General features: G+C 44.4%; 1 protein-coding gene and 1 long non-coding RNA gene across 11 annotated transcripts in view; one reads left to right on the top strand and one right to left on the bottom strand.

Annotated features, from left to right (window-relative positions):
• Window positions 1-843: 843 nt before the first annotated feature.
• LOC102082556 (uncharacterized) lies at window positions 844-9,314 on the bottom strand. 5 transcript variants are annotated; one of them, XR_270326.4, is made up of 6 exons: window positions 8,612-9,313; window positions 5,034-5,157; window positions 4,737-4,884; window positions 4,398-4,617; window positions 3,532-3,595; window positions 844-1,845 (listed from the first exon to the last, which is right to left on the bottom strand). It is a non-coding gene; the product is annotated as an uncharacterized LOC102082556 (long non-coding RNA). The 5 variants fall into 5 exon arrangements; XR_002058343.2 differs by having other exon boundaries at window positions 4,431-4,617; XR_001224969.3 differs by lacking the exon at window positions 844-1,845 and adding an exon at window positions 2,134-2,735 and having other exon boundaries at window positions 8,612-9,314.
• The window catches only part of frem1b (Fras1 related extracellular matrix 1b), a 46,476-nt gene continuing 27,604 nt past the window's right edge, over window positions 8,137-27,008 (top strand). Inside the window, exons 1-11 of one of the 6 annotated variants that reach the window (XM_025903120.1) lie at window positions 8,137-8,231; window positions 10,623-10,699; window positions 16,448-16,569; window positions 18,187-18,252; window positions 18,943-19,287; window positions 19,364-19,458; window positions 20,134-20,393; window positions 20,688-20,884; window positions 21,246-21,569; window positions 23,669-23,777; window positions 23,865-23,996. In XM_025903120.1, coding sequence (XP_025758905.1) covers window positions 19,069-19,287; window positions 19,364-19,458; window positions 20,134-20,393; window positions 20,688-20,884; window positions 21,246-21,569; window positions 23,669-23,777; window positions 23,865-23,996 — 1,336 coding nt within the window. In that variant the 5' untranslated portion in view covers window positions 8,137-8,231; window positions 10,623-10,699; window positions 16,448-16,569; window positions 18,187-18,252; window positions 18,943-19,068. Of the gene's footprint in view, window positions 8,232-10,583; window positions 10,745-16,447; window positions 16,570-18,186; window positions 18,253-18,942; window positions 19,288-19,363; window positions 19,459-20,133; window positions 20,394-20,687; window positions 20,885-21,245; window positions 21,570-23,668; window positions 23,778-23,864; window positions 23,997-27,008 lie in introns of all 6 variants that reach the window. The other 5 variants (XM_005478759.3, XM_013275102.3, XM_013275101.3 and 2 more) reach the window with 5 other exon arrangements.

Below are 27,008 nucleotides of genomic sequence, written 5' to 3'. Positions count from 1 at the left end.
AGCTCATTTCATCTGCTGATTTGAATCTGAAGGAAACACATGAATGTGTTTCCACTGAATTTTATTGCAAGAGAAAAATGTAACAATGTACAATACTACCCATGACTAAGGACTTTTATTTTAAATCACAATGTAATTATATTCATATTATATGTAGGTAGGTACACAAAAATAAGAGTTAACAAGTCAGGTTTTTAAAGCAAACAAAGAAATTTTGAATAATGTGGAAGTCATTTTAGGGAGTGCATGAGTCACTTTAAGTATTGCATAATTTGATGGTATTTGTTTTTTGTGTACTGGAGAACAGTCCTTTACTACAAAATTACTAATTGAAATTACTTAAAATAAGTACAATTATTTCTTTGTTTCCTGTAAAAACCTGACTTATTAACTCTTATTCTAGTGAAGCCGCGTTTACTTTGTAGGCAAATATAATTACACTGCAATTTCAAATAGAATACATCAAATTTAAGTGGCACTACGCCCTTAGAAAAATCATAGAAAATGTGTGTGGGTGTGTGTGTGTGTTTCTGTGTGTGTTTCCCTCTGCAGGGTCTGATCGGAGCGCCTCGGGCTCCTCGCTGACCTACATGAACAGAGAGGATGAAACCAGGATCAAGTGCTGGTTAATAATCGCTGTGATAAATCGGACTGTAAACACGCAGAGGCCTGCACGGCTCTCAAATTTAACTTCCAAATGAGCATGTGGGCGGCGCGCTAACACACAGCGTGAGTGAGCCATGTTTGTCTGTGTCACTTCCTGTAAGATGATTCAGTCTCATTTAAGCAGCATTAGAAAACAAGAACGACTCAGCGAGCACACATGACAACAAGAATCAATTAAACTTTATTCATACAGCAGCCCTGACACCCGCCGGAGACAAAAGATTAAACACGTGAACCGAGAACAATTTCATAAAGTCAGAGGAAGGAAAAAGAACAACAATAAACACAGAAATAGAAATCAGATCAGACACACTAAAACATTTTTATTTGTTCACGATGACTCTCATCTGTTATTCCTCATTGCGTATCTTTGCATGCAGCAGGTTTGAAAATGTCGGGCGTTTTTCAGGATGTCTTTCTTTATATTTGTTGGTTTTTAAGGTTTGAAATGAAGCTCAAACATCTGGCTGGAGGATCCACACCTAGGTGCAGGACCTGGATCTTGTCCTCGCTGCCATCTGAGTGTCCCCCAGCAGGGGGAGCTGTGTCCTTAAAGCTGCAGGGTTCACACATACCTGAGCAGGCAGCTGTCTTACCTGCTTCACCTGTAGAGGTTTGCACAGAAATCAAGCTGAAACAGAATTTAATTACAGAACACAAACAGTCAGATAAAAGGATGAGGTGAAGATGAGATGATGAAGATTTTCTCAGTGCTGTGTCTGTAGTGTGGGGTCCATCGTGGCGCTCGGCTCAGGGTCGTCCTGAACACTCCGGCAGTAATTGATTAAATTAGCGACACATTTACATAATCGAGCCTGTTTACATTCTGTGGACGAGCGAGGCCCACAGCTAATCCCCCCTCTTTCTCTTTCTCTCTTTCTCAGCCGTCAGTCTATCACTCAGGCCGTCCGCCCTGTCAGTCTCCATCAGTCTCCTAGGCGACGAGATGCTGGTGGTAACCCGCGGTGATGGGAGGCCTCTCTAATATGTAAAGCAGGCCGTCTGGACGCGGGCCGAGCTGTCAGGCGTCCCGGCTGCCCGTAGCTGCGAGGGAGGCCGACCCAAATCTATGCTAATTTGACATTTCCAGCCTCATTTGCATATGTACGCATCAAAGTTTTTTCCTCCTGTAATCTCTCCTTTTTTAACCTCCTCCTCCTCCTGCTGCTGCTGGTCAGCCTGAAAAGAAGAAAACTCACATTCATCCTCCCATCATCATCTTTAAATCACTGATTCACAGCATCGTTATTATTATACAGTAACATTATAACTCATGGAAAAATACAGATATTATAAATATGAAATATTCTCCTGCACTGACAATGATGCTCAAGTACACACATGTGGGTCAGCACTCAGTCAGACATCAACCCCAAAATGAAAAGACGACAGAAGACGAGGAGGGAAGCTGTGTGAATGTGGTACTTCTGAACTGTGCAGTTCTGCCCTCAGTAACCTCCAAAGGGACCAGCCGACCGACGAAGAAGAGGAAGACGAGAGCGCTGTAATTTATTATTATTATTATTTATTTTCCTTTGAGGTCAGGATGGTCGGCACTGAGTCTGTGTTTGTCAGCTCTTTTGGATTCAGAAGCCCCTGATGTAACACGCTTCTGTAAAGATGTTTTGTTTGATTGAACACCTGGAGGTCTGAATCCTCTCCTCCCTGCTTGTTGGGGGCGTTTGTTTTGCGCTCCTGTTCGTCTTGGCCTGCTGTGCCCACGTGGAGCCTCAACGCTCATTTCACAGCACGGACTCAGCGGGGATGCAAATGTGACGTCGTGCAGCCAAACTTTCATCATGTGACGTTTTCACACCCGAAATCTGCTACACACACACACACACTCACAGACTCACTCACTCACTCACACACACACACTCACAGACTCACTCACTCACTCACACACACACACACACACTCTGCTGGCACGCTGCTCGGCTGCGTCGGGGGAGAAGCGGCGGACGGACGGGTCACCCAGCTCGGTTGGCAGCTCAGCTCCGGCCTTGGCTCGGCTCTCCGCCACCGTCTGCATGTACTCATGGTGTTGGCAGGTCACACTCACCCCCAACCTACACACACACACACACAGAGTGATGTACAGCAGCCGTGTTTAATCCTCCTCCTGGCTGCAGATTACACACCTACATGCTGGATGGGAGGTGAGGGGTGGAGGATGTGGGGGGAGGAGGGGAAGGGGGGGTGGGGTGCTGGGGCAACCCCTGCAAACACACACACAGACACACACACACAGGCCTGATGTCAGCTGGCTGTGAAAGGCGGAGGCTGACCACTCGCTGTGATTAAGCACCAACTGGGCTCCGGCCAGCCCACTGGAGCTCCGCCATGCTGCCCCGTCCGGCTCCTCCACCAGCCAGCCAGCATCCTCCTCCACACCGCCTTCATCCCCTCCCCCTCCTCTCTGCACTCAGCTGGCTGAATCTGAGATCTTTTCTTCTCATATCTGCAGCAACAAGTGTTCCTCACACAGAAAACTGTGAAGCTTCTCCAACTCCATCATCTCCATCGTCTCACACGTGAACACTGAGGCTTATTTTCATAATGACCACATGTTTGCCTTTAGAAGAGCTCATCTGTGCTGCTTGATTATGCATATAATGGAGACATGAACATGGGGAGAAACACAATTTCAATCTGATTTCCTGCATTTTTACTCCACCCAGTCTTTCAGATAAGGTCATCCACTGAAGTCCAGATAGATTAGATTAAAACAGAAAATGCACTGAGAGGAACAAAGCTAATACACGTTAGAATTTTGGCTTTATAGAAGCCTAAAATGATACTAAAGCAAAACAACTACAATAAGTAGCAAAAGTACCACTGAGATTTGACCTTTGAGGCACTTACTTTCATGCTTCTGCAGAGGAATGGCAACCTTAAATCCTGCTCCTCAGAGTGGCTATGCGTGACACTGTGGAGCAGATAATGTTATCTGACCTTTCACAATTTTAACAATTAAATGCGATAAGACATCAAATAAATTAAATAAGAAAAAGAAAGTTAAAAAGGACTCTAAAGCACTTTAAGTGGTCAGTAAGATTAGATAAAATGACATAAAGCGTGATGAGAAAAAAAATGTTTTCCCCCTAATGCTAATAACTGATTGGGCCATCCTTAACAAATGCAATCGCGTGTTTGTGATAACTGGCAATGAGACTTTTACAGTCCTGAGGAGGCATTTTGCCCACTCATCTTTACAAAATTGTTGTAATTCAGCTGCATTGGAGTGTTTTTGAACACGAACCACATTTTTAAGGTCATGCCACAGCATCTCAATCGGACGGATGTCAGGACTTTGACTGGGCCACTCCAAAGTCTTCATTTTGTTTTTCTTAAGCCTTTCAGTCGAGGACTTGCTGGTGTGTTTTGGATCGTTGTCCTGCTTATCCAAAACTCTGACATAAACCTGACATAATGATATGTGTTCAATGCTACTGATGCATGTTTGCTGATGATGCACACATTTATGTTTCAGCAAAGGCTTCACAACAGCCCAAACGAATGATTTGAGCCAACTCACTGATTTGTGAATCAAATGTCTCAAAAGTAATTCTACCTCTTTGAACTGGCACATGACACATTTAATGACACCGATTTGAAAGGATCATCTAAAACGTGGGACCTAACATGTTCCATGATTGTTATGATTCACTCATTTGGCACATCAAAAATATTTGGGAACCAACAGTTCATGAAAATGTGATAAAACCTACACTAAACAAAAGATAAGCATGTAGTGCCAGGACCTCCGCCTTACTGAACCCCTATGGTCCCTCCTGTGGGGGGTGAGCCCATAGGAAGACAGATCCATGTAGCTTCTTCAGGCTAAGGCTGAGACACCAGGCACTTGTCCTTGAGTCTGTGCCCCAGGGTAGCAACCTGTCCCTAGCAGGGACAGAAATGAGTCTCCTTTGAAGGGTGGCTGAGCTCTCCCTTATAAGGAGGGAGATATAGGGTAAGAAGCTGGGTCATTCAAGAAGGACTTGAAGTAGAGCTGCTGCTACTACTCCACATCAAAAGGAGACAGTTGAGGTGTTTCAGGAATGTCTTACTAGGAGGATGGCCCTAGGTAAACCCAGGACTCACTGGAGAAATTACATCTCTCGGTTGGCTTTGGAACAACTCTGTGTTCCCTCAGAGAAATGGGAAAAGGTGAAAGTCTGGGCTTCTCTGCTCAGGCTGGTGCCTCTGTACCGTTAACTTGGGTAAGCAGTAGAAAATGTATGGATGGAAATACAAAAAAACAGAAAAACACAGCAGTCAGCGGGCTCAGAACCAAACACCAAGACACAAATTAATGCCCAACCAAAAGCCCCAAAAGTGAAATGCAATGCAAATGAAATACATACACATTTGAGAGCAGGTTCTCTGACGTCAGCTTTGGACTCTGGAGACTGCAGGCTTACCGTCGTGCTACACATGTGAGGACACGGGAGTCTCGAGTAAATGGCGGCCATTAACACCAAACGGCTTCTGTTAAAATATGACCTCATGACTTCCTAAAAGTCTTCACACAAGGATATCTGAACAGGTTATGAACATATTGCCCAACGACTTCATAGCAGTGCAACATGTCTGTCCTCCGTGCTCCTCCAGCTCAGTAAGAAACAAACGCAAAGCCAACGTGAAACGAAGATGCTGCCACCTTGTGACCAAAGTCTGTAACACCAGGCGCACCTGAAATGTACTTAACAACACATCAACCAGAAACGTGAAATTCAAAGGAACTGACAAAGAACACGTTTATTTAGGAACGTTTGTATTTAATCGATGAGGAAACTATTATGAGGTTGGGTTATATGTCCACCACTGTGACAACATGCTTTTCAATAAAGGAGGCCAACAAAACGGCACCGTTGAGAACATCAAAAGGAGTCTAATCTCTTGAGTTTTGAGGATTTTACAATACAATACAATACAATTTTATTTATATAGCACATTTAAAAACCACAGGTATGCCAAAGTGCTTCACAGAATGAGTTAAGAGCAATAATAAATACAAATATAAAGCATAAAATACAAAATACACATAAAATATACTAACAGGCAGGTGACATAACTAACCAATAATACATTTTATACAATTTTCATAAAAAATTTATTTTTAAGATGTGAACTGCCTCATCTCTGATCTGCTTGGTCAAATGATTTCAGGATACAGCAGCAGAGAGAGATTGTGGACTAAAGCATCTGATCTTCTTTCACAATTTAAAGTCCAAAACTTTTTTTTTTTTTTTTTTTACACTTTATTTTTATTGACAGTCCTGTATATTTTTTACAAAACATTCAGACCCCCAACACGCACAGAGCATCTAGGCTAACAAACAAAAAAAAAGACATCCCTTTATGGTACAATCAGATCAAATAGGTGAACTACAGCAATGAAACATGGTATCAGAAATTATAATATTTTTCCATTTAAGTAAAGGTCCCATTTTTTCCAGTATTTCTCAAATTTATCGGCAGCCAGTCTTAGTGAAAAAGTCAGTCTCTCCATTGTGTAAATTTCCTTGATAATGCCTATCCAGTCCAAAGTCCAAAACTTTTAATGATTTTTTTAATGTCTGAATTTAAAAATAAGAAATTAATCCTACACATGCTGCATCGGCTCTTACTGAAATGCACCAACAGGTACGAGCCACCTTTTATCCTCCTGGAACTTCAGAGAATAGCACACACACACACACACACACACACACACACACACACACTGAGGTCGTTCAGTCAGATTCAGCCAAATGGACAAACAGTCCAGTTTAAAGAAGAAAAACATGGTGGATGACAGCCGAGCGCCAAACATAGAAAAGACACACACACACACACACAGGCTGATGATGCATGAAGTCCGGACCGCAGCCAGCTCCTCTCCAGCCTTGGTGGCCTAATCTGAAGCTACTGCTTGCCTCCTGCTTCACTGAGCACACTCTGTGGGCCACACGCCATCCCAGCCCACTGCTGCTGCTCCACCCCGCCTCCGGTCCATCCATCCATCCATCCATCCTGAGCACACATACTGCAGGACCCCCAGGGATGGATGGAGAGCACGGAGATGTCACGTCAGAAGAGTTTAGAGGAGTTTGAGCTGAAGAGGAATTTGGGGGGGGAAAAAAACTCCCGCGGAGAAGAACAGACTGAAATTATCCTGGTTATCCTCCTCAGTTTGGACTGAAGGGCACTGAAGGAAATCTTTAATAATCAGCTGATCAGTCGAGCCAGAGGTCTGAGCGCTCTGGGTGACATCAGCCTGGCCGACAAACACGATGAAGTGGATTTATTTAATATTAGCTGATAAAGTTTTAAGGTGAAAAATATTCTGTGAACTTTCTTAGTCTTCAGAAAAACTTTCTCCGACTTATTTACTTAACACAAGCTTGGTTGTTTTAAACAGGAAGAGTGCTCTCTTATTTTGAAATTCTGTGTTGAAAGTAGATGTTTCCGAGTTAGTGGTGATCAGTGTTGGTCAAGTTACTTGAAAAAAGTAATCAGTAACTAATTACTGATTACTTCCCCCAAAAAGTAATCCTGTTACTTTACCAATTACTTATTTTCAAAAGTAATTAATTACTTAGTTACTTAGTTACTTTTAAAAAACACAATTTACAACCTGAATAGGTGATAAAGCGATAGATCTTTCAGCCCAATTCTACTTTTTCTGCATAATCCATCATACAAAATGTAATCAAATGGAAAAGTCTCTTCTTAAAACTTGTTTTATTGGTTTTAATCTTTTAACTTTATGCATCAAGCAAAAATTAAATTATATGCAACATTCTCTGACTGGAAGAAATTTGTTTAACATTTAAACCTATTTTCTGCACATTCCAGCACATAAAATAAAATTTTTTCAAAGACTAGTTGCTCTATTTTCACCTGTAAAGCAGGACTGGGGTAGGCGGAGGTTTGCCCTGGTGCAGGTGTGCCGCAGCAGTCAGTTGAAGAATCCGCGAGTTTCTCTGTGAATTTCCCATTACAGTCGTAGCGCACTCAGTGCTTGCTTGGAAGTTTAGGGGGGTTTTTTCGCTGTAAAAAGAAGTTTTCTTCCCACGCACAACGGACACTAATGTTTTTGTCACTTTTTATGGAATCAAACTCAAAATAAGGTCAGTACTTCCACGCTTTAAACGCTGCATGCTCATACTCTCTCCCGCACTCCATATATTATCCATTGTTGATCTGCAGACAACTGTTGTCACAAACGTCGCACTCGTCACTGTCATGAGACATTCTCGCAAAAAACTCACGGTTTTAGTAACGCAGTAACGCAGCGTTCCTACGGGAAAGTAACGTAATCTAATTACCGTTTTTGCAATGTAATCCCTTACATTACTCGTTACTTGAAAAAGTAATCGGATTACGGTAACGCGTTACTTCCCATCTCTGGTGGTGATCATGTGATTAGCACCTGCTCGATACTCAACTCTAACATGTCGGAGTTTCCTTGAATGCACCATTATGAAGAGAAGCGTACCTGGCTAGCATACCTGCTGGAGCACGTTGCACCCAGCCTGAGCTGATGGAGGCTTCGTGCTGTGAAGATGATTTAACAGGTATGTCTAACCTGAGTCGCCTCAGGTGCAGCCTCACAGCAGAACATTCATCACCTTTACATTTATTAAAAAATAAAAAACGATGAGTGTCAGTGGAAAACTCCTCCAAAGTTTAAATATGCTATTGAATTAAAATCTATGAGCAGCATTTCAGTTTTAAGCTCAGAATTACACGTTTTTTTTTATTAAACAGACTTAATCGTCAGCTGTTTGTTCAAAGCCGTTTGGTATCCAGGTGAAATGTCAGTCAGGTATAAATGTGGGTTAAACTGGGCCACAACATCTAGAGTTGTGGCTTTCAGGCAACTTCAGTTAATGTCATGTGTTCATGCTGCCATTGTCAATAAAGTTGAGGTTGTGGTACCATCGAGCTAACTCACCTGCTGTGTGACAACCTCAGTCAGAGGTGGGGTCAAGCTGTGTTTCTGTAGCATCTTTGACCATCACGGAGGTTCTCAAAGTGCACGTGGTCTCTGTGATGTCCACGTGGTATATCACAGGGACCACGTGGTAACGTGAACGACTTCAGTGCAGCTGAATTATCAGCGGTGTGACACTAGAGCAAATATAAGACTCACAGCCTGCAGATGCTTCAGGGCAACTTTAAGACAAGTGAACAATGAGCTACAATTATCCAGACGTGTTGAAATAAATGCATGAATAACAATGAATTTTGACACAATGAGCGACACACAATAGACGCTGGCTTGACTGTTAAATCAGGAAACTACGTCGCTGTCCGGCAGGTGTGCGAAAGCTGCCCTTAGACTTTTCAGACAGAAGCACAACCAGAATTTATTTATTTTAGGCACGTGGATGGAAGGATGCTAAAGCAAGGTGGTTGTTTGATTACTTCAGGTACAGATTTCCCCTGCTGGAAATTAGATGATTCTGCCGCTTTGATTCACTTTACAATTGTGTGTCTGTTTTTGTTTGTGTGTCCCAGTTATCCTGCTGTGTGTTTTCTGATATTGAAATCAGACTATGAAAGGTTCCAGAAGGTTCCAATTAACTCCCTGTTTGCCTCTAAATGCCTCGATTCATATATTAATCAGGTCCGGTAGCTCCATCATTGTTTACTGACCAGTGAAGAGTGTGTGTGTGTGTGTGTGTGTGTGTGTGTGGTGGTGGTGGTGGTGGTGGGGGTTGGGTAGTTGATGAGATAGTAAAGGTCAAAGGTCATCTTTTGGTAACAGAGGAGGAGGAGAAGAAGAAGAAGAAGCCGGCTGTCCTCGCGGCAGTGAACGCACCGTCGAACTGCTTCCTCATTTCATGTGGAAAAACCAACTAATTACGTGGAAATATGATAATGTATAACGCCGGGGGAGCCGCCCGCCCAGCGCCGCTTATTACCCAGACTCCCCTGTTCCTCCACTCTCCCCCCACCCCTCTCTCTTCTGGTATTTCTCCCAGGGAGTCTCGCCCTTTCACGACTGGAGAAACATTAGCAGCCAGTCCGGCTTGTTTTGCATCAAAACAACGCCTCATTTGCATAATCTGAGCATGAGCTCCTCCCTCCTCATCACTGCCAGGGAAGGTCGATCCCTCCGCTCCCTATCTTCCTCAGGAGGCGATATCCCCCCACAGACCATCCCCACCACCTTCTCCCCTCTCCTCTTCATCATCTCATCTCATCCAGTTGTCTGATTCCTCCTTAAATATACCTTCACCTGATACTGCCGGCTGACCTGCAGGCCTGTGTGTGTGTGTGTGTGTGTGTGTGTGTGTGTGTGTGTGTGATCACTCCTTTCTTCTCCTGAGGAGGAGGAGGAGGGTGTCAGTCAGTCAGTGATTGTGATGTATGAGAGCTGACAACTTCCCAGTGTGACTATCCACTGGTCACCAGTATAGCCCTTAATGGGTCTAATAGCCTGAGAGAAGAGACACACACAGACACACAGTAAGACGGGTCGGCTTGAACCAGAACTTTCAGGATGTGAAGCTGAGTGTTAAACTGGAGCTGAATGAGCCAAACAGCTGGAGACCATCCAGATGTCTCACAGTAGTTTTTTCTTTCAGTTATTTGTAATTTTGTTTTGACCCCAAATGTCCTTTTTTTCTCAGGACAGGAAAGAATCTTTCCAAAAGCTTCTGGGTCCACATCAGAACATTCAGGGGCTTAGGAGGGGACGGTGGTGTGTTTGGTAACCCGTGTGAAAACAGTTTGTATCACACCTGAATATTTATGTGATGTGAGTCGGGGTCGACCTTCAGCACCTGCTCAGACACTTTGACCCATTACAGATTTGGAGCTTTTTTAGAGATCTGTTATGAAGACCGAGCCCGAGATTTATTTGCTAATTTATCATGTGACTCAGTCGCTCAGTCTTAAATGTCCACGTGTTTCTTCAGCATGGCGCCATGTTAGCACTGACCAGCTACTCCCGACAGGTGACGGGCTGATGTTAACCTCCTCGATCCAACTGAAGCTGCGAGGCCAGCAGGTCGTCTCCAGTGTCCCTCAGGTGGTGCGTCGCCATGTTTCCTTCTCTCAGCCTTTGATGTGTCACACGGTAATGATTCCCAATATCTGAAACACTGTACTAGTGGTGTGTTTGGACTTTCTGATGGTTCCTGTGACAGTGACAGTAAGGTAAAGATAGATCCATTACTGTGCGCAGTTATATAGCTGTGATATTTAAACATATTAGTAATGGCTTAAATATGAATATGAAAATGTGATAAAATTGGTCAATTCTGGTTCCAGAGACTCTCCTCTGCTCTGTGCTCATATTTTAAGAGTAATTTTCTTTGCTAAAAAAAGCAAAATTTTCACACATGTTAAAATGATTCTTTAAATGGACTGGTCCTCCTTTCTCCTCAGCACTCACAGGGCTTTATATACAACACGACTCATTCACACAAACACTTTTTTTTCTATGTCAAAGTGCTTTCTATCTAACATTCACACTCAGAGAGCAGCTTGCATGCAGACTGGAGCAGCCAGGGATCGAACCTGCTCTTCCTGCTGATAAATTGTACAGATCCATGTTATCATGAATCCTTTGGCCATGAGAAGTCTGGACTGGCCTGCAGCTGTGGACTCTGGCTGCAGGATCAGCTGTATTCACAGGTACGGGAGGAAGGGCTGAAAGGAAACCCACAGGCATAACTGTGCAGACAAACGATAACGGGAACCCGAGAGAGGATTCAGGTTCAAAGGTCTGCAGGAAATAAGAGAAGAAAATTTGAAAGCTTATGAGAAACCAACTTAAAGTTTCCCTGCCAGAGGTTGTAAAAGTCAAAGGACACTCCACAGTGTTCATCTCAGAACTTGCCTCTTTATGTCTGCTTGGGATTTCGGCTGCTTTAGACTGACAGGAAGTGGAAGAACAGGAAGTGGAGCCTTCTCTTTCTCTGCATCCCGATGATGATGATGAGTGGAGTAGAGTTTCCTCTGACAGACAGAGCACGCTCAGTCACGATGGAAGCTCTGAGTCTGCTATTACAGAGCCCCTCGTCTCTCCAGAGCGGCGGCTTTCTGTGGGTCGATGCCATCGAGCTGAACGACAGCCATGACGCTGGCAGCGGCCCGCCGCTCTCCTGCCAGCACGCTGCAGACCCGAGCGGCTTTCATCTCTCTCTTTGTAAGAGGCTCAGCAGGAACCACAGCTCTTACCTGATCTTCACTGAACTCAGAATCACTTTCTGGGCCAGCGGAGCTGTAGGAGGAGCCAGCAGCTCAGCCCCGTTTCCACATCCGCAGCTTCAGACTTGGAGCGGCGCTTCTTCAGCGCCTCAATGAAGCTGCAGCAGAAAAGTTAAAGGCCTGCAAAGTCAGAGAGAAAATTCTTCTTCTTTGCTGCTCGGCGACACGGCCTGTTTAATTATGGGTCAGCGAGGAAGGGAAATTAATCTCAGGCGGTGGAGGAGTCACGGCGTCAGGCTGACAGGGGCCCTGGGGCCAAGGGGGGGTGGGCACGGGGCCAAATGCCATGGCAGCCTCTGAAGTCACCACGCAAAAGGGTAGCAGTCAAAAGTGATCAGAGAGCGCCGGACAGCGGACTGGAAGTCAGTGCGTTTCTGGCAGCGAAGCCTCTGAATGAACATAAACCCATGTGACAGACACGCTTCAACTTCACCGCCACTTTCTGAGGCTGCGGCAAGGACGTGTGCACGGCCTGGGGGGGACGGGGGGCTGACGGTTTCGGAGAGATCACTCTTCAGGTTTAAACTCTACACACAGCATGAAAAAGAAACATGTTCAGAAATCACGTTTCTATTCTGAACTCTGAAAAAATGCACAGCAGCGCCTCACTCAGGTACGGGGGTCCAAACGTGACGGCCATAACTACCCGAGAGTCAGAAACAGCTTAATCTGAACCTTTCCACAGTTTTTATTCATACATTTTTGCAGTTTTATTTCTGTTGAGTTGGATGGTTGGTTTTTATTAAGTTCTGCATTTACATGTATTATTTAAACAAGTGTATTTGATTTTTTTCTATTTTTATTTTTTGCATTTACTTCCTTTTCCTGTTTAGTTCCACATTTACGTTAGCTTCTGATCACTGGATCCATTTTTTAACAGACCTACCAAGCATTTATCTGCACAATCTCTCTCTCTCACACACACACGCACACACACACACGCACACCTTCATACATCACGTAACTTTTTGCACAACCCACTGTCATTGTTGCAGATTTATATTGCACTGTTCTGCCTGTATCTTTCTGTTCTGTCTTTGTTTTGTTTTGTTGCAATTTTTGCACACTTGCACTTTATGTAGTCCTGTATTGATTATTTGTTATATGTAGCACTAGGGCTGTGCGATATGACCAAAATCTCATATCCCGATATTAAGACATCTATCGTCCGATAACGATATAAATCACAAAAATGTAACATTTTCTGTAAATTCTGTGAATGTCGGGCAGCTCGACTTGCGTGAAGTGTTTCCAGCTGGGCGTCGCGTACCTGGAGTCGAGTGTTTTAAGTGATGCATGAAACGATACATTTTTAGACATAGGTTGTAACTGCCGCCGTTTTCTTTGTGAGTATTTATTACACAGCGTGCTGCGGGGAAAAGCCTGTTCTAACATTTGAGTCTAAGGTTTATTTTTTAGCACCTGACGGCTCTTTTTTGCTTCTCATCCGTAAATACTCTGCATCTTTCACGTGATTCAGTTTATTTTGAAAAGTCTCAACAGGATCTTGAGCTTTATTGTGAAAGGTTTATGTGGAAAATAAACAAGCGGACACGAGGTGGTTTTACCGTCGTTGTTGCTAACGACAACGCATAAAAACAAGCGCTTGTCCGTCTGTAGTGTGGTTATATTAAATATAAGAGAAAGAGAGAACTTTAGGAAATTAATTATGGATTATGTAACTATTTTATTGTATTTTCATATTTATAATTTTATTATACTTGATTTTATCTGTACTATGATCTTATGGAAAGCACTTTGGTGTACTTCGGTCTTGAAATGTGCTATATAAATAAACTTTGATTTGATTTGATTTGATTTGATTAATATAGCCACTACAGTGACCCTCAAAATAATGAAAAACTATTGCCGTAAACAGTTTATTTTGCGACACCACGAAACAAACGATAGCGTAAAATGAAACGATAGACGTTTTTCTATCGTCATCCGATATATATCGTTATATCGAACAGCCCTATGTAGCACCAAGGTCTTGGAGGAACGCTGTCTCGCTTCACTGTGTACTGTACCACTGCACATGGTTGGAATGACAATAAAGCCACTTGAATTGACTCTTGTCAGCTCTGGGCCTCTGTACCACAGAAAAATTACCTGACAGTGGTTTGTGTGTCTGCTCTGGTTCAGAAATTAACAATTTTTGGACTCTGCATGACTCACCTCTGTTCCAACCAATCAGAGGCAGGACTCACTACCGCCCCTCACTGCTACTCCTCATGTTCGAGCCTGATGAAGACTGGTGCTCTCTGACCTCATCCAATCAGCTGTGACAGAGTCATCAGCTCATCCCACTAAAGTAAAAAACCCTCAGCAGGTCTGTTTCCTCCCTCTGGGACGGTTTCACTATTCCGGCCGAGCCGCTGCTGCTTCCCAACAGGTGTTTAAATGCTGTTGGCACGAGCTTTAGACGGAGATCCGAACAGGAATGGGGAGGACACGACCTTGTCAACGCTCCTGCTGACCCCGTGAACCATTTCATGATTCTTCATCACAGCTCCTCAGTTTCCAAACAGTTTGTACGTTCAGTCTGCCGGCTTCATCAAACCCGTCGGGCCTTCTCCCTTCATGTTAAATTTCTTGCACTTTAAACTGAACCTGAGCTGACGTGATTTTCCTTATGAACAAGAACATGCTGACCTCCTCCTCCCTCCTCCCTCAGTCAGTGGGATCATTTGTCCCAAATCTGAAACTCTTCCCAGCAGAGATGCTGATCGCTGGATGGAGTTTAGAAAATTTCCAATCCAATTTCCATCAAAATGTTAATTAGCTGATGAAAAAGACTTTCTCTGCAGCAGAGATGTTATCAGGGAGCCTGAGACACTCATTGAATCCCAAACAGAAACCTGTAATCTGGTAACGGCAAAAATGGCGAGACATGTTCTCACTCGCTGCCACCAAACATCCAGTCAACTGCTGAACAGGGAAATGTAGGAACCAATCACGTCACTGCACAACAGAGACTGAGGACAGTTTGAGTTATGTGATGTCAGAGGAATGGACTTGTTATGGTGGTAAAGACGGAGGTCAGAATACTCAGCGTTTGTTTACTGCAGCTGTGGTGGGAGGAGCCAGAGACAGTGAAGTCATAATGAACCGTGAAAACCTGCAGGAAAGCCTCTGTGTGGCAGAGACGCCAAAGTTTGGATGCATTGATTAAGATTTGTTCATGTAGAAAAACACACAGACACACACTGTGGTGGTGTTTGACTCTTGCCTCCAGTTTGTTGCTTTGGGTTTAGTAATGCTGGAATGGAGGGAGACTCTCAGCTGAGCTCAGACTGAATGTTACAGGCAGCACTGCTGGCTGTGAGCAGCTGCACGGTAAGAGTTTACTGCCTGAATGAAACTGTTTCTGCTGAGTCAGCTGATCTTCTGCTGCTGGTTCTTCCATTAAGGCAGATTTTCTCCTCTGGCAGCTGCAGAAGCCATCAGAGAGCAGAGATCAGGGTAACCTGGGAGTTAACGAGGATAACAGAGCTGTGAGGCCATCAGCGGCTCTGTGGCAACGTTCGTTTATACCAGCTTAGTTTTAAAAAGACGCAAACGCGAGTTCTCGAAAGATGCCTTTCTGTCTTTATGCTAACAGTTTCCCTTCATTTCCAGTGTTTGTGCTCAGCTGAGCTGCAGCTGTGATGGAGAAACAGCTGTTAGCAGGGTTCCTCTGATTAAACACGCCGTCAGTGATGATTCACAGCTGGATCTGCTGGTGGTCTTAAAAGCCTCACACGGCAGAGCTGAACAACATGTCTGAAATCAAATCACGTTCACACGGCTCTGACTTGATCGTCATCTGAGTCTTCCTACTTCATATGAAGCAAGAGCCATGTGAACCAGAAAGATCCTCACAGGTCTAATTTATATATAAGGAGCTTCAGTGATATTAACAATAACAGTTTAAGTTGCTGTAGGAACTTAAGGTTCTGCCTTTTCTTTATTCTCTGAAAGTTTAGACTTCACACAGTTTTTTTTTTTTCTACTAGTGGCTCTGTGGGATGTCACAGAAGGGATGTAAGACCCACCCACCTGCGGTTTGTAATGAGCAGCCAATCAGAAGAAAGTTGGCCTCATATATTTGAAATCATCCTCAGCCTTCATGGGTTTGGTGGAGAAACCAGAAACCTTCTCGCTGCTTTTGGGAGTTTATTGTCTGAACTTTGTGGAGCTTTGCTGCTCGTTCCTTCCTGGTTCCACTCGTCCTGCCAGAAGGTTCAATTTAACGTTTAAAACGTTTACACTGACGCGTTTCTCAGTTTTCTAAGTGTACAGATACAGTTCACTGTCTGGACTCAGATCTGTGAGTGAAATGTTTGGTATTCCTGATGAGGATCAGAGGCGTGTTTGGGACTCAGGGCTCTGATGTGGTTCAGGACTGAGAGCAGAAGGTGGAGCTGAGTCAGGCACACAGAGGGGGTAAACAGACGGGGGCAGTAAAACTAAAAGTCCTGGAAACTTCTCAGCACGCTTCCTGTCTGCTCTCTCTCTCTGGCTGTAGAACGACTGTGCTCGCCTTGTTTTCCTTATCTCAGTTTTCCCCCTCTGCTCCCCTCAGATGCCGGATGTGTCAGGGTTACTGACGGCGCGCGGTGGATGTTTGTGTTGTTTGTGTCACAGCATTCCTGTGAGCGTGTGCAGAAGGTGAAGAAGACAAGTGTGGAGCTCCTGCAGCTGCAGGTAGGTGCCAGCTCCCTCATCTCCAACCGACTCGTGCAGATTAAAGGATTTTCCTTCGTTATTCTCTCACCCTTTTCTCCTTTTGGCTTCCTCCTCCTTTAAAAAAAGAAAAACCTCACACAGCGAGTCATAGGGCTTTGCAGGCTCAGGATGAAACTTTGTCAGCTGTGTTGGTGCAGCAGGAAGCAGCAATGCAGACAGACATTCACCTGAAGCACGACTCAGTTCAGCTCTTTAATGCCTATAAGTGATGACATGTTTTGTTAGTGGAGCTTAGCTGGTGGCAGAAGTGACAGTACCTTTGTGTACGTATATGTAAAAACCCGGCATCCTTACAAAACATGTCAGTCTCTGTACGTCTACTTTTCCAGTCATTACAGATTTGGGTGAATGGTGCCGCCTATCAAGTGTTTTTTCTAAAATTCTGGTGCCCACCAAAGAGGTGTTGATGAAAATCACCAGGACTGCGATTAAACATGATTTTGACCAGTATTTTTTAATTTATGCAGGCTTAACATTCCAAATAAGCAACTGTTAACTAAAGTAAGAGAGAGACACCCCGTCCACTACAGTTTAACGTCCAGGTGTCTGTGAGAATGGGATTCGGGCAAATCTAAACACGTCAGTTCAGAGAAGATGGAGGATGAGGGTTGAACTGTTCAAACTTCAGGCAGACAGCATCTGAGAGGATCCATCCGTCCATCTGCTGCTGCGGGATTTGGGTCAATTGCCAAAGTGCCAATGAGCCGTGTGTAGACTGCTGACCGGTGTCATGCCAAAAAGTGATTAGCGTTATTTAAATTTGTTTGAACTGTTATAAATAACTTGTTGGTCTATATTATGTGAAACATATGTCAAATGTATCCCTCATGAATGATATCCAGTCATCTTGAACCACAAACATTCCTGTCACAAGGGAGAAGCTGCAGTCAGTTTTCTGCATCCTTTATCCTATATCCAGTTAAAAAAATCTCATTGACATTAAAAATGCTCTAAAAGGCTCAAACAGAACAAACACAGTCCAGAGGTCCAGCTCAGGTGAAGCCTAGCAGACAGCTAGCAGGTACAGCCACCCGTGTCCACATCCACCTGTCAGTCAAAGAGGCCACGCCTCTAATAATCCTAATTTAAGATTTAGTACAACTTAAACAGGTAACTTATAAAATAAGGCTGTTAAACGTGTTTGTTTCTGCTCTAATGTATGATCATGGGAGTCTATGGGGACTGACTCACTGCTGATCTGCTGGACTTCAGAGGGACTGCAGTTCGTTGTAGCTTCTGTTTCCTTCCAACCTCAAACTAATGAACCCACACTCATCTGGCTGGATGGGAAGCGGCCCGCCAGCTCTCTGCTTTGATCCTGAAAACACCCCATCACCTCCTCACCTCCTCCTTCCTTCTCCCCCTTCCCCCGGCCCGTCCAGCACCTCTGCGGGGTCATGCAGATTAACCTGTCGTTTCCTGCAGACAGTTTTGGTTGGGAGTGAAATGGAGGGTGAAAGCAGTTTCCGGCTGGGAGTGTGGGGCAGTGGGGGAAGAAGCTGGGCTGGCCAGCTGCATGCTGGGAGTGTTTTTTTGTTTTTGTCTGAAGGATTTAGAGGACTTTTCATGTGGCAGAGGGGCAGTTGCAGGGATTCAGAGGGAACCGTGGAGGAGGGTTGGAGCTGCTCTGGAGTATCTGCTGTAAGTATTCTGGTCTGCTGGGTTCAGTGTTTGTGTTGGAAGAGGTCAGAGTCAGGATTACATCTGTCTCTGTTGGAGTCAGACATTATTAAATCTGCTTTAGTTTGATCTGCGTTGAGCCGTTTTCATGCAGAAAACTGACCTGTGGAGGACACACAAAGAAAACCACAGAAGAAGAAAGACTCTGTTGTTCTGCAGCAGCTCCCTGCCTCTTTGTGTGCAGTATTTCCTGCAGGAGAGGCTGGAGTCTTCGGTTTCATAGACAGGTGGTGTTCAAAGCACCCACAGCACACTGAAGGGCAAACCAAAATGTAAATGCACACCTGTATTTATACCTGCCTGAAATAAGCTCAGGGTCGGCTGACATGTTGTCGGTGCTTCTGTGGCATGTTGTGTCAGATGAAGACTCTTTGACAGCTCATTTGCATGACAGCTGCAGTTATTTAAGATTGACAATTTGCAGTGTAAACTGCAAATGAGGACATTACAGTATCAGGCAGTGCTCCTGCACACTGTCTCACTCTGTGCTCTCTGATTGGATATGGTTCATATCCAATCCTCTCTGTAGATGGTCCAATGTTAGCATTAGCCAACCAGTTCTAAAATATGATTCGCTCTGTTCCATCATCCATTAATTCAGTCAAGTGACGCTGAAATACGATGTAAGGTTTTCCTGTTTTCCTCCTTCAGCCTAAAGACGAGGAGTTGAGGACGATGTGGGCGGACTGAGTGGGAACCTCTGAAACCTCGGACAGATTTATTCTCCGTCAGCATTGCTTCACCTGAACTACTGAAACCGGTGACCCTGCCCCCAGCATGGCTGCCGTCCTCGTGTCCCTGCTGCTGCTTGCGGTGACGGGTGTTTGCCCTCGGACTCTGGTTGTGGTGAACTCTGCCGTGGAGGTCAGCAGAGGGCGCTCAGTTTTCATTACGAGGGCGGAGCTTCAGATCAGCGTGGACCCGAGCGCCGACTGTAAGGTGGAGGTGGTGATGAACGAGCCCATGACTCAGAGGGTCGGGAGGCTGAGCCCACAGGTGAGGGTGGAACAGGTGGTGCCGTACGGCAGCCGTTCAGAGGAGTTACAGGTGCTCTGCTCTGTGCGCTCTGCAGGTGTTTGACTGCAGCTTCCTGGAGGATGAGGTGAAGTACGTCCACGATGGCAGCCCTCTGCTGGACGAGGACGCGGTGATGCTCAGAGTCTACAGGTCAGTCAGCAGCATCCACAGGTCTGCAACATGTCTTCTGGCTTGTCTTTCTAACCTGAGGTGCTCTGAGCCATGAAGGTCAGCTGGAAATGGCTGCAGTGCTCAGAGCGGGTCGGGGGGGGTCAGGTCTCCTAGGTGGAGTGTTTGAGGCCAATCTGGGACACACAGCAGATAATATTTCAGGTGCTAGTCCAGTCATGGAGGCACAGACATGGTCTGTTAGCTGATCCTGCAAACAGTAACAACAACCCCTCTGAGCCTGAGGAAAGCAGCCCAGATCCCCCTCAACACTCACAACACAGCTTAGAATGCTGAGAGCTGCCCCTCAGCAGGCTTCCTGAAGTTTGTCATTCAGAGGAAAGTGGGCTTTTAAAGAGGCGTTCTTACAGAGGGAGGTGCTAAAACAGTTTGTTCCAGAGGATGAACTGAGGACAGACCCAGATTAAATAAAGAAGAAAAAAAACAAATGCAAAAGATCTTTTTTTAAGCAATAAAAAGTAATTTAAAAAATCAGTTTTGTTTTTAGAATGATGAGAAAAACGATTTCTGCAGGTTAGATTTATGGCGCGTTTACAGACGTGGCTTAAACATTAATTCAAACTTGGATGTATGTGTGATGACCTCGTGGGCCAGGGTGGAGCTCTGTTTAACATGACATGTGGTGTCTGTGTGGAGGTTCACATCCTCGGACACGCAGGTGGAGACGGTGGTCCTGAGGGTCCGGGTGGTGGACTCGGGCTCGGGCGTGGTGGCACTCGGCAGCGCTCCGCTGGTCGTTCCCCAGTTCTACGGTTTATCCAACGCCATCAACGGCTCGGTGCTGAACATCAGGGCTGCGCCTGACCTGGTCTGCACCGTCAGGCTGATGACCGCGGACACCAGCGTCCCCGCCGCGGGTCGGCTGGTGAGGGAGGAAGACTCCACGCAGAGGAAGGGTACAATATTTTAAATTTGCATTGTTTTATTGCATCATCACAGTTTCTAAAATATAATTTAACCTTTAAGTTGAATAAATTACATTTTATTTACAATGTGGAGCACAAATAAAGCAAAAAGTATAAAAAAAAATATGAAAATTTAAAAATAACTGAGAGAAATGCTTAAATATAAAATACACATTAGTATAAATATAAACTGAAACGCAGGCTGCTTGTGGTTGATCTGTTTGTGTGTGTCTGGTGTTTCCACTCACCGATTGGTCTAAAACCCTTGGCTCTCCTCTCTGATAGGCGGACAGGCGGCGCTCTGCCCGGGAAACAGTCCGTGTCTGCATGACACCACCGAGGTCCGCTTCCTCAAAACCAGCTGCCATGACTTCCTGAGCTCCGGCCTCAAGTACCAGCACCTCAGCCCGCCATCCCCGGAAATCGACTATGTCCCCGTCAGGGTGGAGCTGAGAGAGCAGGCGAGCAGGGCGCTGCTAGAGGTACAGGAACTTCAGATGAGCTCACAGCTCAGACAGCACTGTGGAAACAAGCAGAAACAAGGCTCAGAGTTGCTTTAAAGGAAGAAAGTTGGTAAAGTGCAGACTGTGCTGTTTGAAGGTGAGATTTTGGCAGTGAGAAGGTGACATCCCGCCTTCTCAGCTCGGCGATGAGGACGGATGTGCAGGCGGAGGTTGTGTGGGGTTTTGAAGCCTCCAGCATTCCTTTAAAGCATTTCTGTCTCCTTGTTAGCGCGTGAACGGTGGCGCAACACCTCTCATGAGTGTAACAGCAGAAGTTGTGGCGCCATGTGTTGATCTCTGCGTGGTGTGTTAAACTTTACCTGTCCTCGTCCTCCCGCAGTCGCAGGCCGTGTGGCTGCCGGTTCTGATCCAGGGGGCCATGCAGAACCAGCCCCCGCAGGCTGCCTTCATGGCCTCTTTCATCCTGGAGGTGGACCAGTTCATCCTCACCCCGCTCACCACTGCCACGCTGGACGCCAAGGACCACGAGACTCCGCAGGAGAAGCTGGTCTTCAACGTGACCGTCCCACCCGCCGAGGGCTACATCACACACCTGGACGACCACACCAAGCCCATCCGGTCCTTCACATGGCTGGACCTTCACGAGATGAAAGTGGCCTACCAGCCATCCAACAGCAGCCGGGGGCGCCGCAGGAACTATGAGGTACTGAAGACGCAACGGGGCTCCAAAGGTTCTTCCAGTTTCTGAAGAAAAGTTGGAACAATGTTAGAAGCACCAACACTGGGAATTTTGGAGAAAACAGCTTTTTTTCAGGGCAATGTGGCAGATATCTGGGCTTTTATTCTAGGAATCAAACCTAACGTTGTAGCTGCTAACGCTGCATCAGGTTCTAACATAACAGCACACCAAAGCTAACCAGAGCTAACCCACCCCACACTGATGTTTCAGAGGGTCTAAGCCGGGGCTCCAGATCTGAGTGTTAGTGTTCTGTTCCCTTCAAAAATGTCTATGTCAAAAAAAGGAGACATGGAGGTTTAGGAGACGCTTCACCTTCAAGTCAGCTGTACACAGTGTTGGGCAAGTTACTTTGAAAAGGTAATGAATTATAGTTACTAGTTGCTTCTTCAAAAAAGTAACTGAATTAGTAACTGAGTTACAAGATTCTAAAAGTAATTAATTACTTGAAAAGTAACTATTGTGTTATTTTAAAAAAGATGTTTAACGCTCTGGGGTCCAGGGTATAATGGGCCATTTTTAACTACTTTTGATTTGACCTCTACATTTCACCTTTAAAAACTATTTACTTTGCCTTGTTTGGTATCATTCTTTTCAGCACAACCTCACGTGTCTGAATTTACAGTTATGTTTTCATTTTGATATACTGTATTAACACAATTGATCTAAAATCAGACAAAAAAACATAAAATCTGAGTAGAAAAAGTTATATTTTTTACTGTAACAACCACAAACATGTTTATTTAATCATATTTCAGAACTTTAAATGCAATTTTAAAATCATATGCACAAATTTTGTTATTTGCAGCCATTTTACCTTTTACCCTCTTTTTTTAATAAGCATTTTAAATTATTTATATAACCATAGGTGTTCTGCATTAACTAAGATGCCACACAAATTATTTGTGCCACTCCCAAAAAATAATTTCTGTCCACTATTAAGGAGAACATCACAGCCTGATACCTGCAGGTCTGACAGCAGCAGGTGTATCACTCCTCCTGTTTTTTACCTGGAGACAGCAGTCGCCTCATTGTTCTGACACACAACACAAAACTATCCACAACAACACGCTAAACGTTACAAATCTCTCACATCTCAAAACTCGTGCTGTCTATCTCTGTCTATCTCTCACTCTCTCTCTCGCTGTCACTCCTACAACTTCCCCCTCTTCCTAAACAACCAAACATCATGTTGCCATATCATTTTTGATTGGTCGACATGGTACATTTTTCTACCAACACGAACGGGCTGTTTTTTGTTTTTTGTTTTTATTTTATCATAATCATAGAGTGCTTGCTAGCGCTGTCCTTAGACGTCAAACGTGACGAAAAAACGCCACCTATATATTGTTTATCATGACTCTGGTTTTATGTGGCCTATCACACAATTTAAAAACTGGTATATATCACCTTGTTGCTTTGTCATCTTAAAGTGACCGTGTGATTGGCTTACCACGACTACTTTATTCTTCCTCAGTCAAACAGCAGCACTCATGCGATTGTTAGCTACAGGTGTTGTGCCAAAAAGTGATTGTCTGCTAGAGAGTGATTGCCGTCTGCGGGAGCGCGCGCAGCTGCTTAAAGCTGTAGCGCCCAGATTACTTACGTGCGGTAAGCTGAACACAGCTTCAGCCTGTCTGTTGAAAAATAGTAACGAGACCGCGCCGCATTTTCTTGTTAGTAACAGTAACGGCGTTGTAACGATAGAAATAGTAATTAGTTCGATTACTCATTACTGGAAAAAGTAACACCGTTAGTAACGCCGTTATTCCCATCACTGGCTGTACAAAAACAGAAGCAGGTGTGTGTGGGTAGCTCTGAGCTGTTACCTCACCTGATTAACATTATTTTGCTGGACCTTAAGTGTAACTCATGACATTTATGAGTTTAGTAAGTTGGTGGATTGAGCCAGTTTAATTGTAATCAACCTCCCTATGAGTAGCTCTCGGTGACAGTGGAAAGGAAAAAGTCCCTTTTAACAGGAAGAAACCTTCAACAAAACCAGGCTCAGGGAGAGGGAGCTGTCTGAGAGACTCGGTCATTGCGTTCCCCTTTCATATGCTCAGGTGGAGTTTCAGGTGATAGACGGCTCCTATCTGACCAGCCCGCCCATAGTGGTCCACGTCTCCATCAGGACATCGGAAACGAACGCTCCCAGAGTCTCCTGGAACGTGGGTATGTCCGCGTCCATCTGTGTGGTGTGAGAAAGTCTCATGGCGTTTTACTCGTTGAGGTAACGTGTGAATATGTGTGCCACCTCAGGTCTGGACCTGCTGGAGGGTCAGTCCCGACCAATCACCTGGGAGCAGCTGCAGATAGTCGACAACGACAACATCGACGCCGTTTACCTGGTGGCCGTGGACGGACCTGTGCACGGGCGGCTCAGCGTCAGAGGTGAGGGGTCAAAGGTCGGCGGGGTCGGGTTTAAGGTGGTAAATGCTCCATCAAACAGTCAAAGTGAAGAAAAATCTTCTCCTCAGTTTGCTTTCTTTTCTTTCAGACTAATCAAGCTTTTCAGTTTTAGTCGCTACCAAAACTTTGATGTGCCACAAAACTGAATCTGTAGGTGAGACTTTTGTACATGAAGCTTCTGCTTTCTGTGTGTAGTCTGAGTTCTTTTGACCAATCAGATCTGAGCAGATGAAAGAAAACATGGTGGGGTGCTTCATTTATTAAAATATTAAAAATCGTTTTAGTTTTTAATCCTTGAGTCATGGCCAGAGGTGGGTAGAGTAGCCAAAAATGGTACTCAAGGTAATAGTAGCACTCCCTCAACATAGTTTTACTCAACCAAAAGTAAAAAGTAGCCGTCCAAGAAATTACTCAAGAGTAAAAAAGTATTAGTCAAAAAGCCTATTTGAGTACTGAGTACCTGATCATAACATCTGATTTATGTTTGAAAGTGAGATAATCAGACAGACAGAAGTATAAAGTCTAGTCCAAAATTTGGTGTTTGAAATAAAAAATAAATATAAATAACATGATTACAAAATAATAAATCTAAGGACTTTTCCAAATGAATATTATTTCAAGATAAAACGTGTGTGTGTGTGTGTGTGTGTGTGTGTGTGTGTGTGTGTGTGTGTGTGTGTGTGTGCATGTACATGTTAGAACAGGGTAAAGTACTTCCAGTGACAATATATGCTGTTACTTTACTTCATCTCTAAATGGCACAACAGGCTCAGCAGACAGAATAACATTAAAACAACAAACCTTATGTACAAACAAGAAGTCTCACTTTCACATAAACTGCAAGTTTGTGTCTGTCTCATGCATTTTTGGTTAAAACATGCTTATTATTCATTCACTGAAGTTACTCACACTGAGTCGATTACCCGGAAATTTTTCTCAAGTAAGAGTAGTGATACTTCATAATAATAATATTACTCAAGTAAAAGTAAAAAAGTACAGTTAACAAAAAGTTACTCAAGTAAATGTAACTGAGTAAATATAATTAGTTACTACCCACCTCTGGCCATGACAAAATATTTTTTAAACACCTTAAAATTTTAATTATATATATATATATATTATAATAATTTTTACTAAAATTATATATATTTTTATTTTTATTTATTTACATCGAATAAAAAGTGTGTTAAAAAAACTAAAGTTTCAAGGATTTATGTTCCATTTTAAATTTAATGGTTTATTTATTTGCGCTTAATTTACTTTTTATCTTCTGTATTTTGAGTTTAAATCTTGTTATATATAAATTATGATCCATGAGTATTTATATTACGTCTGTTAGAAATCATCATCAAGACCAACGATAAACGCCGAATAGACAGAAAGTATAGAAGATGTCTTCGACGAGTTTCGGGAAGCCCCTCGGCACCGCCGCCTTGCCTCGTCCCTCCGTCCTCGACTCCCTCGCTGGTATGCTGCTCGGTCGCCTGGGACTTCTGCAAATCGGCGTCTGGCCTTTTCCGCCCTTTTAGCTCCATGTGCTGCGTGTCCGTCAGGGACCGCCGTGTGGCAGGGGAAGCATATGTCTCACGGTCCTGCATGTGTTTCCTAATCAGGTGTAAAATGGGGCCAGGGCCACTTCGCCAGGGGCCGCCGCTGCCTGCCTCTCCGTCCACTTCCAGCCCGCCGCTCGGCGAGGCCGCCTCTTTGTCTGAACGGCATCGGGACAGAGCAGATTGGAGCGACTTCTGCCATTTCATGGCGCCGTGCACAGGGAGCAGATGCACTGTCCCCAAACAGGTTTTCATGCTACCAGCTCGGAGGGGGAGGAGGTGGCGGGCACCCCGAGGGCTTCAGGCGGGCTGGAGTTAACCTTTCATGGCTGCTTTTGTGCTCGCCTCATCTTCCGCTCGTTTGTGAGGTTTAATCAGTGATTCAGCTGCAGTCCTCACCTGAGCTGCTGTGACATCACGCTATCACGCCAGCTTTTCAAATAAAGTCACAATATTTCTGCTCTTTTTTTCCCATTTCCCTGGAAAAGTTTCATTTTTATTTCCTGAACATGATTTTTCATCAGCGCGCTGCCGTATCCACTGACTTACATCCATAAACAGGAATTAAAAAAGGTGGAGGCAAAAATAATTTGGTATAATCACATCATCATTTTTTGTCCCAGCTGTCAAAGTTCACAGAAATAAATGAAACCATGGAAACAAAAATAATGAGTTTATGAATTACAATAAATGAATTATTACTAACATAAACACATTTAATCAGACTGAAATGAATCGGATCGTCACTGTCGCAAAAAGAACAGAAGAGAAGATTTTAAATTATTAACCACTTTTATACATATTTTTTTCTTTATTCTTCAGCTCCTCAAAGTTTTTACCTTTTTAAGATTTTGGTTTTGTCCTACTTTTTACTTTATTGAAAGAGATATGTGTTTTGGTTTTTATTGGTTGTTTAATTTTTTCACTGTGTTTGGGACAAAAACTCGTGTCGTGTAAGCGGATGCAGAAAATGATCCACAACAATTCTCCATCCAGCGTGTGACGTTCAGACCTCTGCTCTGAGGAAGCCTCCTACCACGTGTTCACACTCGGGTCGGGCAGCGGTTTCCTCAGATTTACAGATTGGGGTCACACAGAAAAGCTACAGTGAGGTCAGGCTGGAAGAAGAGCAGGGGTTAAACTTGCTCGCTGTTCTTCTGTCAGGCTTCAAACCACAAACTTCACAACAGCAAGAACCTGTGTTTGCTTCGTCGACGGAGTCGCAGCTGCTCCTCATGTCTGCATCCTCCGTCAAAGCGCAGAAACCTGCAGAGGGAAGAACGTCTCTAACACGCAGCAAAATAAGTTGGATGCTTGTTGAAACTTTGGTCCCACCAGGCAGCTTCCTCCCCCTCCTGCAGCACCTGCTCCTGCATCATTTCATCCCGTCGGTTTGGGCTGAAGTTTGGCACCGCGTCCGCGCAGGAAGCTGCAGTGGAGCTGC

This window comes from Oreochromis niloticus, linkage group LG23 (genome assembly GCF_001858045.2).
Source record: "Oreochromis niloticus isolate F11D_XX linkage group LG23, O_niloticus_UMD_NMBU, whole genome shotgun sequence".
Classification (NCBI taxonomy): domain Eukaryota; kingdom Metazoa; phylum Chordata; class Actinopteri; order Cichliformes; family Cichlidae; genus Oreochromis; species Oreochromis niloticus.
This window is presented reverse-complemented; position numbering and strand designations above follow the sequence as displayed.